The 15667-nt window shown below is 43.6% G+C and overlaps 1 protein-coding gene across 2 annotated transcripts in view; it reads right to left on the bottom strand.

Moving 5' to 3' along the window:
* Window positions 1–249: 249 nt before the first annotated feature.
* MACIR (macrophage immunometabolism regulator) overlaps window positions 250–15667 on the bottom strand; it is a 107494-nt gene continuing 92076 nt past the window's right edge. For both annotated transcript variants that reach the window (XM_086960995.1, XM_086960996.1), the window contains exon 3: window positions 250–3753. In XM_086960995.1, the coding sequence (XP_086817121.1) occupies window positions 3107–3736 (630 nt within the window). In that variant the 5' untranslated portion in view covers window positions 3737–3753 and the 3' untranslated portion in view covers window positions 250–3106. The remainder of the gene's footprint in view (window positions 3754–15667) is intronic.

Genomic DNA, 15667 nt, shown 5'->3' with positions numbered 1-15667 from the left:
TTTTTGTCACGAGACGCCATGCTGCCAAGAATACAGGAGGAAGGTTAAATCATGCATTGCACACACCGCTCAGCGGCTTTGCTTATTTTTGTTGCTGCTAGAGTTTGGACTGACTGGCTGCTATCCATCTTGTACCGATCTTGTACTCGAGCAAATGTACTTTCTGGATTTCTCTGCATTATTATCTGAACATTGTATAGACCCGGTTATTCCCCAAATGTTTCACTTCTTTCTGTCCCTACTCATATATTTTTCTTTCTTTGACTATTTCATACTTGTATTCAACGTGTTATCCCTGTAAAGCACTCTGATACCCTAACGGGTCACGTTCACGCTCCATAAAACACTAAATAAATAAATAAAAGATTGAAAGTGTTCAGCTGTCCCTGCTTAACCTCCATGCATGATGTTGGACATTGCAAGACCTAGGTGCAAATCCCTACCCTGCTGCTGCAACATCAGAACCACTCGAAGGGGCAGCCTGATTGGAGCGAAGATGCTCAAGCCCAGGAGGTCTGAGTACCTTACTCTTTGTGCCCAATCTGGGTCCACTAAGATAAGTTGTGCCTGATCTTTTTGAGGACTCAGGACTGGAGTAACATTGGCGCAAAAGGCATAAAGAAGTCTAGAGTTCCACACGAGGCAGAACGCATCTCCGAGATAGAGATGCCTTTGAAACTCCAATGCAGGTAAGGGCTGATATTGCGGGTTCTCAGCACTGGTCGAACAGATCGAACCAAATTTCTCCCCATTTGTGGAAGAGAACTAGCACCACCTCCAGGTGCAACTGCCACTTGTCATCCATTAAGCAACAAAGACTGAACTCATCTGGCCTGGCATTTAACGATACTACCAAGTGGTTGACTCCAGGAAAACTCTTTAGTGGTCCAGTTCTTTCTAGTGCCACAGGGCATCCTGGCACAGAGTCCATGACCAGCCCTGCTTCTTGCAGGACCACATTTCAGCTGTGCCTTCATTGAGCATCTCTAGCTGCTTTGCCTTGAGTTGAAGAAAGCCTTTCAACGCCAAGCAGATGACCCTCACCTCGAGAAAGTTGATATGGAGCAACAACTCCACCAAAGATCAGAGACCTCTAATCCCCACCTCTCCCAGATGGCCACCTCAAATCAGAAGAGATGCATTGGTCAATGCTGTCAGCTCTGTGTGGGAAAGGGAGGGCATGACTGGCACCCCTTACCTCTAAAGGTATGCTGCCACCCCCACTTTTGTGAACACTTGAGGGGCACTGGTTAGGTCAAAGTGGGGCACAGTGAACTGAAAATGACGTGTTCCATCACAAACCACAGGTAGTGCAGATGTTCCGGCAGGATCTGTATATGAAAATATACATCCTGCAGGTCCAAGGCCACCATCCATTCTTCAGGGTCGAGGGCAGACTAGGCCTGGTCCAGTATTAGTGTTTAGAATTTCTCCTTCCAGAGGCCCTTCCCGATAGAATTGGTGGTGTCCATGGCACAACAAATTGGGAACTTGTGTGCATCATGACCGTCCAGGATAGCCTAGGCAAGGACAGGTCAGCGATTTTTAAGATCTTCTGTAACACATTGAAGGACTTGAGCAACCGATTCCTAAAATGTGTGGTAACAGCGCCCCAGAAGGTAGCTGGTGTTTACAGTCCTAAGCACTAAGCTGGTGGACAAGAAAACCCTCTTTCTGAGCACCTCCACATATTTTGACTAACTATCGGGGGACTAACTGGGAATATGTTGGGGTTATTCATACTTGCAGATGCCTGCATCACCAGGGAGGGGTGAGGAGATAATAAATGAGTGTCGCCTGGGGCAAGGCAGTGGCGTTGCGCAAGCTGGTGGTTGACTGGTGGGCTAGAGCAGGGTTTGGCCCATGCCCTCAATACATTATCTGTAAGGGACGGGTTAAAAGATAAGTGGGGCTCATTAGGCGTTTGCCCAGGCAGAAGTACCTCTGGAAGAACAGTGGGCTTGACCACCAAGGTGAGGAGCGGGAGCTCAAGGCCTTCAGCTATTCTATGAATTTTCCTGGCGTAAGTAGCACAATCCTCAGTGGCAGGACTGGGGGGAAGAGGAGCCACGACTCCAGCCCACTAGTCTCTAGCAACTCATTGCACTACTTCTCTTCATAACAATGGCTGCCCAGTCTCATCACCTGCGGCGTAATTGTTCAATCTTGAAAGAGTGGCTGGGAGAAGAGGGCACACACACTTAATGTAGAAATAAATCAGCAAAGAGTCCCAATCACTCAAAGCCTGCCCAGTTTTAAAATAAACATTAAAAAATGAATGATTGATTTAAGTAATTCCGCTAAAATGTAAGATATTATTTATTCTGAAAATGGCGGTTCAGAATGGGACCAAACATCTGAATCATCAGTATTAAACACACTTGAATAAACAATGGTAGGCCTAAAACCCTAGTCACAATAGACAAAGGAAAGAATAGGTCTCTCACAAGGAAAAACAACAGATCTCCAGCGGGGCACATGTTTTGTTTTTACTTTAAGAATGCAACTAAATAGAACAGTAATTGCATTACTAGTCAAAAACACAAAATCTGATTCCAATCACAAAAACAACTGGCTACAACCTATTTCAACCAGATCAATCTAAATAAAAATTTGCCCAATTTAATCAGGCTTACTTTTCCTTAAAGGTTGTTAATGACTAACGTATTCATATTTTACTGCGAATGCTCATATATTGCAAATAAGTGTACACGCGTGCCTGTCTTACAGCACTTACCGAAAGCAAACTGAAATGTTTCCAGTGATCAAGCAGACAATTTCAAATAGGTACAGCATTTCAGATTCAGTAAATATACATCAAGACGCGTTCTTATAAATTTAAGAAAAAATTGTGCGTCCAAGGATGACTTGAAAAACCTTTCCAGACTTTGCTTCCCTTAGCCATTTTTTTCAATGCCGAATTCTACATTCTTCAAACCCCCCCTTTTTTTTTAAATTTAACAACATTTCACTATTCATATAATCCATTTCAGACAAACCCACATTCAAGGTGGATACAGTGCAGCACTAGATTCTTTCATATGTATGGAAAGCTTCTGCTACCATCGGAATCCAACTAATTTCAGCTCCAAGCATTGGCTGCCACCTATGTATTGTTTCGTGTAAACATTCGGTCCCCTCGGAGGGTGAGGTGTTGAAGTTGGTATTGCAGCACTTCAGTGTCAGCTGGCTCTTTGATGTTCATTTTATCTAAATTGAGGTAGTCCAAAGATTTTGAATGTACCCTTTTACCTTTGAGGAGGCACAGAGGCAAAGGCCCGTGCAGGGCCTTGCAGGGTTCGTACGGCAAAGTCTTGGTACACTTATCCCCTGAGCTCGGCATCCGCCGTCGCCTGCGTCCATTAACAGCTGGGATCTCATATGGCTGATAATACCTACTTCTGGTTCTATATAAACGTGAAGCACGAGAAAGTCCTGTATCAAGTGGTTTGGGGCGAAACGTAGGTAAAAGGTCTCCTGTACTCTCTTCTGTTCCTGTGCACTTCTGGGCTAACTTCAAGAGCTCCTCGCCTGTTGTGAAGCCAACTAAGTAGTTAGAATCCATGTGGAGTATCTGGTAACCAGACACAGTCCGTCGCATTGGGGAGCAAGGGGTACTTGAACAGCGAGGCTTCTCCAACTCACATTTGGCTGGGGAAAGTCCTTCTCCTAATGTTGGTACAGGAAGAGTAGTCCTTGTATTCCTTGTATCTCCACTGATGTTCACTTCCATCATGAATGCACCAGTTCCTCCTACAAAATAAAAAAGAGTTGAGTTAGGTGAAGCATCCCTTCATCTAAACAGTAAAACAGACTCCTCAAACCACGCTCAAATGGGTTTTAAATGGCTTTCACTGTCTTTAAGTAACAAGCACTGTGATACATGCATTGCTCTCCTTTGGACAACCAATTACTATAATGAGCTAGGAAGAGATCATGGGCACTCCAGTCCAAAAATCAGATCCATTGTGAAATGGATAATCACTTCAATTGTTCTTCACTACAAAAGAAATATGTGACAATTATTGGCACCCTTGACAGAATGTGTACAAGAGGACCACCAATCTGCCGGTTCAATGTATGTGCACCAAATAACTTTATCTTCACCCTCAACAATCAGACTATAGATTCCCTGTGCCAGCTGGTAGATCTCCATCTTCCTTAAGCACCTAACTTCACAAGCAACTAAGGTCTTTGAATTTCGCTTTTGTTACAGTTTTGTTTACACAGCTGGTGAAATGGCAGCACTTCCTCTCAGACCCCACCATAATTTTCTGGGAAACAACCTCAGGTACAGAGCAGGGGATGAAGCCCGGTATAGATACCCAGTCTCCTTATGGGCGGAGAGTAGCTAGAATACGAAGATAGTAGGTTTCTACAACAGGAAGAGACGTGAAAAGCAAGAAAGGGTGCAGTAGGGTGGACAGCTTGAGCAAGCTGGTGTAGCTGGGTCTGGGGAAACCTTTAACTGAGGAGAAAGTGTGGGGGGCAAGGGAAGGTGGCAATAAACGGAGTGCTCCCAGGTGCAGTCAATGCCACTTTATGCACACAGGCCATATTGTGCAAGTGGGCATTTAACATGAGACTGCTCACCGCTTGAGAACATTACACTGAAGTAAACCACATTTATCTTTAAGAAGTGAGCCATATTTTGGCTACCAAAATTCAACTAAGTCTTAGTATGGCTTTTAAGATCAACATTACTTGGGTTTCACAGTCACAATGAAAGTGGTACAAAGACATGGCTATTGATGACTTTCGCATGAAGAGGTCTTGTATTAAAAAATTGCACTCAATGAGCGATTAGTGATTGTTTTTTATTATAAACAAATAATAAATGTAAACAGATTATAAAAAATGCACTTTCAACAAGCCTGCTACATAAAACACCACATACGACCTTAATCTGCAGATTTCAGACTCTGGCATTTCAACTCCTTCTGAATAGTTCCAAATTGTCACTTCTTTCAACACTACTGTATAAACCTCATCTTTATATTTCTTTTGATGTTGTCTATACATGTTTGTTGGCCAATTTATGCCCTGAAACTAGTCAATGGTTTCAAGGCCAGAGGAGTCAACCTTGTGCATTAAGCTCATAACATTCTACTAAGCACAGCTGGGCAGAGGTCAACTCTTCTGTGATCATAATAAACGCAAGCGAGATGTAGATTAGGAATTAGTTAACAAGGATTCATGGGCTTATACAGCACTTTATTTTAAGCAAGGTTGTTTTCAGCATTAAATATTCAGCTATGCTAGGTCCTCTACTTGAAGCTTAATGTTTATTAAAGTTGAAGCGATTGTACTAATTCCCATCTAATAACTGGTGAAAATATATTATGGTGCTACACTTTATTATAAAGACACTGTCAACATAGACTGTGGTAGTGCATAGTCCTCCCAGAGTTTATGTCCTCTTACAGTAGGTTTAGCAAACTACACTAAACACTAATTGGAATCACTATCCTCAATACAACAATCTAACCCTATATGAAATATTTTAGCATTATATGATTGTGCTTTTGAAATCAGAAATTCTCTTCGCTTAAAGTTCCATTTGTCTATCGCGAATAATCCTTTGCGATGAGGCTCTACTCCACAGATAAACAGCAGCTTTCTTAGACTTGGCTGCCTTCTAAGTCCTGCCTGATCCTCCGCTGCCCTTCCAGACACCAGAGAGCCCTAGATCACTTATTCAAAGAGTACTGGGTTGCTCCTTTCCCCTCACGAGATCTCACTGAGAAATACAGTTTAAATGTGTACAAGATTTTTTAAAAATTCCCTGAAAGCCCACTTTCCCCTCCAGATGACATCCACCTCCAATTCTGCACATTAATAGCTTCAATATTCATTCCGAGGACCCTAACTGTATGTTCCAGTTCTTTATTTGCCCAAGTCCATATTATTTTACAGAGAAACAAACTTGCCGTGAACTGCTCCTGTACTATGTCCTCTATAATGCCCTTTTCGCTGAACAGTTTTCCTCATAGCCATGCCCTTCCTAGCTGTACTCAATAAAAGGTTACTTACCCTTCATAATGATCTTCCTGGGGGATACTCTTATCTACCTACCTGCATATTTCTCACCTCATGAATATCCTCCAGGTGGCAGATTCTATATTGAAACTTTGTATTATCCCTGCAGTGTTGATTGCTGGCACCCTAACTCCAAGTTGACTCAAGACACCTTCCCGGACGGCACCCAGCGTTTGGAAATCAACATATCATCCTATTTTTCCTCCACGCCCTCAGGGGTAGAGACAAGTCTGACAACTGCAAAGAAATGCAACACACAAAACTAACTCAATACCATGCTATCTGCACACTAATCACTCTTCGACTCATCACTTTGGACAGGTGAGCAAGAAATATGCACGACAATAGAGTATCCACCCAAAGTCATGTAACTTCTTCCTATGATGAATACTCCTACCAGCTGATTCTTCACTGCATGAATCATACCTAAGCACGACCCCATAGATGCGTTTGTGAGGAGAGAAATAGCCAAAGGGTCTGTTTCTATGGCATCAAGGCTAATAAATCGAACCCTAGGACCTAGGAAAAAGGAAGTGGGTTCTGCGACAACACAATTTGAGAGATTGGCATCATTCCAACATGCAGCATTACTAAAACTATGCCGAAGATTAAGCTGAGGGATCCCCTAGTCATATCGCCGGGCACTAGCTTTTTGCAGAGAAAAGCAGAGGAGGAAAAACTAAAATTGTAACCGATAGAAATGTATATGAGAAGAGTAAAATGCCTGGACCGTAGCACCAAATCACGCAGAACCAAAAGGTTCATTGGGTGAGGCCAACAGACAAGCTATGAAAATGAAAGGCATCTCAGGGGTAAGAAAACAGTCATGTTTCAGACTACAACCACCTGAACAATGAGGAGGCAAGAACAAACACAGGTACCAATACTAAAAGGTGCCTTGTTACACTAACTGTACAGGGGTCTCCAACTAGTAGCTCGTGAGCTACTGTAGCTCTCCAGCTATCTCTGAGTAGCTCACCTGTGTGCAGCGCAGCTTAATAAATCAGAAAGCTTTTGCTTGGTTGAATTAATATACATAACAAAATTGATATTATACAACACTAATAATATTAGTAGTTCTCAATGAGTTTCATTGAACATAAGTAGCTATCAGTACAGAAACGTGACTAACAGAAGCAAGTAAGCCATTCTTCATACAACAGTGTCCTAGCCAAACAAGCACAAATGTAAATTGAAGCACCAAGTGAACGAAGGACAAAACAAAGTGTATCAGTAGAAGGCCAAACATGGGTCACCAGGAGAAACACACAGCGATCAGGAAAGCAAGGCACTAGAAACTGAACCATCCAGTACAGCCTATAAAACTGTTCAAAAGAAGACGAGGAAGTATCTAAAATGGATACCGTATCATACACAAGCGAGAGTATCAATATTAAAAAGTACAGGAACTGATTGAGCTCTGAAAGCGCAATGCACCACAATAACAAATGGGGAGGCAGATATTGTGTAATGAAGCAAACCCTTAGAGATCAACTTTCTCCAGACAAAAGGCAACAACAAAGAACAAAAGCCACAGCACTAAACTCAAACTGCATCAGAGAAAGACTTCGATCTGCCCTACCTCACATTACAACAACAGACTGTGGTGTCCTTCAACTGCACCTGTCAAGTCTTCTTGCAGAGGAAGAGTTGGCCTCAGTATGTCTTTCGAGAATAGACTTTAGGAAAAGGGGAATACATCAGGATAGTAGCCTAGAATGGGCAAGATGCATGCCAAGGACAGAACTGGGACTGGTGCAGTACATCCTCCCTACTAAAACCACACATAATATGCAAGAAAATAAAACAATCGGGTGTGATTGAAGGTCAGTATACAACCCATAACAGGATTCCCCTATCTGGCTGTAGCTCAATCAAACGAACAACAACCCAGGCAGAAAAACACAAGGCCGAAACCCCAACATGGAACCACCGGGAGGACATCCCTTAAAAATACCATATTATCACATGGAAGACATCTCCAGGAGGCAACACGTAAAAGGAATAAACCAAACCATGTCACCTTACGCCAGTCCATGCAGGCTTTCTCTACAGCAACAATTTCCACCAGAACTAAGACCTGGTTCACAAGAAAGTGAAGAATAAAGCCGGCAAAAACACTGATGTGAATACCAGGAGGAATACCCTGCCTATTCACAACACAAGTGTAGATGCACTAGACTGGTGCACATGAGAGGGACAAGCCTAGCAGAACGACACCTGAGGCTGTTTCAAGGACTCCCCAAGACATGATGCTCCCCTTCAACAATAGGGAATGCCTTATTACTTTGGAAAGATTCAGCAGACAAGAGTCTCCTATATATTCTTTCACTTGGACACCCGTTAGCCTGCCTGTGCAGCCTCCCTTACATATTAAAAGGAGAATCCAACAATCTAAAGTATTAAGGAATATGTCCCTACTTGTGCTTCTTCAGGACCTGCTTGGCATTGAAAAGACCAGAGCTATCAAAAACACCAAGTCAACCTTGTCAGTCCTCAACAGACCTGAGAGACCAAAGACAGCACTAAGCCCTAGGAACTGTTGAGCAGCTCCAAATCCATCATGAACCACCTCAGCAAAGTAGCCGCTCACAAAATCTGGAGGCAGTTGGACCACCATCTGCCAAATAGCATAGACATAGTGGACCAACAGGCATACAGCATTGCAAGAAGAGGGCCATATTATCTTACAAGAAAACTATCTTCTCGATTAAATGAATCGATTTATGATCCATATCTGGTGGAAAGATGAGGGAATATAAAGAGTGCTTCTGCCCATCTTATGTTTATCACTCAATATTGTCAGACTTCAAATTAGGTTCACCTGGAACCAGAAGATAATATTATGCTATTTGCCCAATTACTACTGAAGCAGAGTTCAGTTTATTCCAAATATACTAAGTGGGTTCCATCAATTACTCATTAATGGGCAGCAAGGGCTCTGAGGAGGAAGGATCAGATTTCAGTATTTCTATCAATAAATTAGTTTTAAACAATGTCATGGCTAGAGGAAAATCCAAGATGAATGCGGCTTTGCAGAGAGTCTCATCAATAGAGGTAAGGTCTTCAGAAGGAAACTTTGGGACATTCAAGATCTAGATTAGGCTAAAAACTCCTATCCATTCACATTATGAAAAGCACAATAGAACCTTCCCTGAGACTCCGGATAAGACAAGTTGCAAAATGCTTCCATGATATCATCTACATAATTACACATCTTCCTAACGCCAAAACAAAGTCCAAAGAAGATCTAGAAGAGTGAGCTGGATACCTGGGTTGAGACCGGGAGGTTCTGGCGGACTCTGCTAAATCTCTGGGGATCACACTGGACTCAAATCTTAACATGACCACTAAAATAAAGACTAAAACAAAGGGGGCCTTTTACAACCTAAAACGCCTTAACTAAATTGAGCCTGTTTCTCACCGAATTACCCTAAAAAATAAAAGTAAAAATAATAAATAAAAATAATCGACATTCAAGCTCTGGTACTAGCCAAACTGGACTATGGAAACGCCACCCTCACAGACATCCCGAAATCTCACTTAGCCCCTCTGAGAGCCACTTTTAATGAAGCGCCAAGGACAGTCACAGGAGCATAAAAATACAACCACATCTCCCCTGCAATGAATAGTTTAAAGTGGCTACTAATCGAAGCACCATGTTGCTTCAAGATTGCCTGCCTCACCCACAAATTTCTGCACAGCGGTAAACCAGCCTACCTCACATCCAAACTCACAAAGGCACACCAAACTAGAAATCTAAGAAGCTCCAACAAACTTCTCCTCAATCCCCCCCAAAAACAAACAAAAAGCCTTTTCTGGCTCTTTCTCAGGTAATACCCCCAAAACCGGGAACTCTTTCTCTGTACATTTCACAACTAACCCTTCCTTCATGAGCTTCAAAAGACAACTGAAAGAGTTATTGCTCATTCAGCACCTCAAACATCCAGGAAATAACCTCCAACTCACTTTGGAATTGCTACCTTATTCTATCTCATTTTCACCCAAGCACTCTACACTGGCTTGACACTCGTCAATTTAAGTATATTGTGACTGATAATGCCTTGACAATGCTGTAAAGTGCTCGGATATTCTCAGGTTCTAGCCAGCACCATGGAAAACTCTTATAATAAATAAATAAACCCTAAATGTCAAGCAAAGAGAACAGCGAACACCTGGAAGATAATGTGAGTGCCCAGTGCATATGCACTGCCATCAACAGGCCGGGATGGAGATAACTAGCTGTCAGAAGAGGACCGGTCCAGGGTAGAGACAACTGGAGTGCCCTGGAGTGGAACTCTTTGAGGCCTGTAAGGACATCAAAGAGTCTGAAGGAGCCAGAGCGTAGCTGATAAAATCTGGATGAACACCGCCATTTAAATGGAGTCAGCACTGGCAGCCAGAAAACAAAGAGTGGATCTGGCAGCATCAGAACAGAGTCAGCCAGCCAGGCTCAATACTGGGCATCTGGACTAATGAGATCCTCACAACATTTGCAACTAGAGTCCAAAAAAGAGTCAGGGAGACCTCAGACTCACTTAGGGTGAAGGCACTGGAATGGTGAGATACCAAATGGGAGCTCAATCTGCCAGAAGAAGGATCTACAGAACTGTAAAAAAACTGGAAATTCGAAAAATTCAGAAGAGCAAATTGGATCAGCGTATATGGGCGCAGAAACAAGGAGACTGACGTCAGAGTGGTGGTGCCATATATGGCTCTGGTAAGTCAAATCCAGGAAGATGTAACCCGAGGCCATGCCCTCACTTGTCAGCGCTTGAGAGCTATTGCCTAGTTTCGCAGATCCACGCTGGCACCTAGAGATGAGGAATATGTAGGTAGAGGTATTCATCAGAAATTCAATTCATGCCTCACTTTTTTAATTTTTATTAGCCATCTGCTTTTAGTATCAGCGTTTCCGTGTTCATCTCGTGTGATGATGCGCTTGTTGAAAGGTAGAGCCACTTTATAGATGTTTGCCATTAACAGTGATTTGCATTTCGTTAGACTGCATGTCACATTGTAGTGTAGTTCCTATATCCCTAATAGGCTCTGGGCATTGGAATAATATACACTAGATTTGACATAGGACTGAGGTCAGTATGTCTCTATAGAGTACATTAAACTTAATTACTTGTGTGTGCCAGCTAACTCAGAGGTCACTAGAAATTTCTCGAATAAAGAAGAAGGGATTCGTTTCTGACAACCGAATAAACATGACAACTTTGTTTCATTTAGAATTGGAACAGTCGCAGAATCGTGGAAACAATAGATAACAGTTTCACTTAGTCAATCGTGCATGCTTCGTTTCTACAGAGTTTACACAGAAATAGATAGACGGGCGGTTCAATAAAAAGGGTTTATTGAACAGTCTTATTCAGTCTTATTTCTCGTGCAAGAGATATGAACTGCTACAATCGTAAGACAGAATGCGAAGTATAATACGTACAGCGTTAGCAGTAGGATTAGATAATACTGCAATAGCATGGTTTATAGCTAGGACATATATTCATAAAAATACATACATAAATTACAGGCTAAAATGTGAATACTCATCTGATGCTTCTAGTTAGTTCTACCCCAGTGTGCCCGACCTAAGTGTATTAAGAAGTAGCTGCTGTTTCTAAAGTATAGCTAGCTGTAGTTCAGTTTTGCCAGAGTTGCCAAGAGTAGCTCTAGGTTCTAGTCTGCTCCATACCTTAGAATGAGAGAGGTTGGAATCTCTTTCCGGGTCTCAATCTGTAACACCCTGCAAGGGGAGTCAGAAACACTGGAGCTGGATTTTCTGCGAAGAGGATGACAGTGTCTGGTCAGTGCGTCAGGTGGGGATTGGACTTCCTCCGAACTTGCCATGGCGAGCAAGTAGGCAGCCGAACCATGGTTTGCCATGGCAAGTGAAGGTACAGTTATATCTCGAAGGTGTTTAGGAATGCCAGTATTGATGTAAAAGTCGGGCAGAAGAACATCATGAATGAACCCCTAAGGAATAGATGTTCAAGCATACTAAATGAGTTCTTGGAGAAATCCAAGCAAGGGGAAGTCCTAAAGGCTTAAGAGTCTGGTTTTCCAAGAACGCATTGTGACATTGATGGAAGGATGTAGGTGGCCATGCCTGTATTTGGTTAGTATGGATAATGCCTAAATAAGGGTAGGATTTCTCTGCCTAAATATGGGCAATGCAAATTGTGGCCGTATAAGGTTTATAAATCGAAAACCTATATACGGTATCTAAATCGACACACAACATAAAACACCTTAGATGGAATCAACACTGTATCCGTCAATATGCTCCTATCCTGGCTCATTTTAAAAGAGGAACAACTTTATGTAATTTCTCATCCCTATGGATCCTCTGTATGATACAGCTTATTCTTTTTCAATCCGTTTCTTATTTGTGTCTCCACTATTTTGGATGCTGTTGAACGAATTAACTGCCTTTTCTGTGAAACCACTTTATTACTACTTTGTTATATCACTTTTCTCACAGAGCGCTGCTGTAGCTATGAATATTTTGGCCTCTTACAAAACGGTTGGCTCTTCTAATAAATTAACTGATGGCACTTAGGGGCAATGTGCATTTCCTAAACATTACCTTGCGGTTATTTAGTGTACTCTTCTACTGTTGTATCTGTCTCAATTGGAAGAAAGTAAAACCCTATTACTGAATGCTCTGATTCAATAGCTATGATGAGCTTGGTTGGTTTTTCATGGATCTGGTCAGTGCAGTTCCATTTTGCCAGTACGATTAATAATTATTAATGCAATATAGAAGTGGGATGGCTGTTGTGGGAGACTGGCCTAGTATTTCGTGCTCACTTATGTAAGTGTGCACCCTGCACTAATCCAGACAACCCTTGTGGTGATTTTAGGGGTTTTAGACAACCGTAGAAAGCTAAGTGGTAGCTGTGGAGAGCAGTCTTCATGCTTAGTTCAGAAGGAGAGTAAAGCAGCTTGTTTTACCAGAACTTAATCTTATTGGTATAGGTTAAGTGAAAAAGAACCACACAGTGCATTTATAAAAATAGGTATTTATTATAGGACACTCACTAACACATAACAATATTTCCTTCCCAGAGATATAACACAATGCACTTAATACTGTGCAAATAAACAGGCAAGTATCACAAATACACAATGGTCTCCAGGGGGAGATCAAACTATATGCTAACATAGTGGACAGCAAACCACAACTCACGACAAGAGTGGACCCACAAAACGTAGAAGAACCGGGGACCCTACTAATCACCCAAGGTGAGCATCTCGGGACCCCACCAAGGTCGTGTGCAGAGTGGGAACACGACCGTGTACTCAATAGAAATCTATGGTTAAGTCGCGGTTGCAGTTTTCAAGAAAAAGAACCCTTCCCAGCAGACCATGAAGAAACCACAAAAAAAGATGGAAGGTTGGAGAGTCACTCCACCGGTGAATACCCCAGGAAGCAGGATAACAACACGAGGGAAGCTGGGTGCATAGCTGTCAAGTGACGTCGGAAACTGCCGTAGACCACAAGGGAGGACTTCAGGAAAGTTGCTACTGGAGAAGAAGACAAACGAGTCCGGTAGAACCAAAAGGTGGATTCAAGGGGAGAAGAACCTGCAAGCAAAGGGGAAATGTCAATGTCACTTAGGAGTGACCAGGAGGCACGGAAGACTAATGTCCACCGATGTAGGAGATGCAGGAAAGTTTGACGGTGCCTTTCAAGTTGCAGCTGCACGGACCAGGCGATACGGAGGAAGTCCAGGAACTGTTTAAAAGCTTTTCCATTTCTGATGTCTAGGGCCATGGGGTCAGTGTCCGGCAGGGGCGCAAACAACCCTTGGCAGCAGCAAACAATGTAGATGATGAAAAAGGAGCAGTGCCGGGACCAACAAGGTCAAAGTGACTCACCACGCACAGGTAAGTCGGAGCAGGCATCGAGCAAGCAAAGGAGCCCACTGGAATCGAAGAAGACCCTCAAGAGGACCCACAGGCCAGAGGCACTGGAGTCGCAAGAGGGTTTGAGCAGCTCACCAAATGATGAAGGCCCATGGTGTAAGGGATGTGGTGCAGGCAAAGATCTTGGCTGCAGGATATGCTTGATGTTGGATCTTCTTGGAGCCTGAAGATCTCTGGAGGAGAGAGAGTCAACAAGCTTTGGCAACGACAAGTCTACCCAGTGCACAGGGGTTCTGTTCCAGTGTTTCCGACGAGGGATACTGGCCTCAAACTCGGTATGAAGTCAGTCGAGGCCTTGACAGAGTTGCAGAACCACCACCTGTGTTGCTGAGCCTTTCGGAGTCTGTGGGAGCCCTGGATCAGCAGACTGGTCAGCTGTGTTACGGTGCCTGCAGATGCAGGGGAGTGACTCCATCACTCCAAGGGAGATCCCTTCAGGTGTCTTGGATGTCCACAGGTCTGGTGTTGAACCTGTATGGCGCACGGACACCGATGTTGCAGAAGACCGCAGGACGACACGACCAGGAGCAGCAGGAAACTTCCCCGGTGCAGTCTCGGTTCCCACAGCGAAGTCCAGAGTGTCCAGGCGGTCGAAGTTGAAGTGGTATGTGATCTGAATCTTGTCCCACAACGAATCTAGTGGCCCACCCACAAGTAAGCCTTTGAGTACCATTAGGAAAGGATTGGGACGATTCAGGGGTCCTTCTCAGAGGAAGGGCTGGACAGGGGGAGGATACTGCACCAGAGCAGGAGCCAACAGCACCCTGAACTGGTTTGAGCTGGAGTATGTAAGGGGGTACAATATGTGCATCTCAAGCAGTCTCAGTGGCACTGGCAAGCACCCACACACTGCCTCAATAGCACCCACACACTGCCTCAATACACTAAAACCTATCTAGGAGGTGGTCACACCTCCCTGTGCCAGGATATCTTTTGTTCTGCCTTACCGTGCTCGAGCTTGGCTCAGCAGCAGGAAGGCAGAAACAGTTCTCTGGTCGGCAGTAGTCCTAGCTTGCTGTCCGGTTCTGAAGACTGGCACAGGGATCACTGAGGGACTTCTGTAGGAGATTTACTGTGCATGGAATCATACCTCCCACAATGAATCATATGTCCTACACCGTTTATGGTGGGGGTATGATTCCAACATGTTTGATACCAAACATGACAGGGTTCGTTACAGCCAGTTTATAGATAGTCATTGCGTAGTGACGCATGGTCACTCTATATATTGTAATGGCTGTTGCACTTACAACACAGGAGAATGGACTCCATAGGTTGTATGGGTGCCCCGCTCATGCATGTACACCCTTACACTTGGAACCGAGCACCCTGCCTTCAGGATTGAAAGCCCTGTCTTAGGGGTGGCTTATAGGTTTTAAGTGTAGTGAGCTCAGATGTAAGAAACGTATATCTGTCGTAAGTGGTGCTAGCACCAGCTTACACGGGCTGCAAAGTCACAATTTGAATGGTCTCTCATGGGTGGCATAATGCATGCTTTAGCCCACGGAGACCCCTGGTGTACCTATGCCCTGGGTACCTTAATACTATATACTAGGGACTTATCTGGGTACATCAGTAGCCAATCAGGAGTACCTAAGTTACTAAACATGTCCAATTTAGGGAGGAAGCACATAGACTGGGGTCCTGGTTAGAAGGATCCCAGTCTGACTCATCAGAAAAACAATGACACTAGCAA

Source organism: Lissotriton vulgaris, chromosome 3_1 (assembly GCF_964263255.1).
Source record: "Lissotriton vulgaris chromosome 3_1, aLisVul1.2, whole genome shotgun sequence".
NCBI classification, from domain to species: domain Eukaryota; kingdom Metazoa; phylum Chordata; class Amphibia; order Caudata; family Salamandridae; genus Lissotriton; species Lissotriton vulgaris.
Note: the sequence above shows the minus strand (reverse complement) of the source record. Positions and strands in the feature narration are given on the sequence as shown.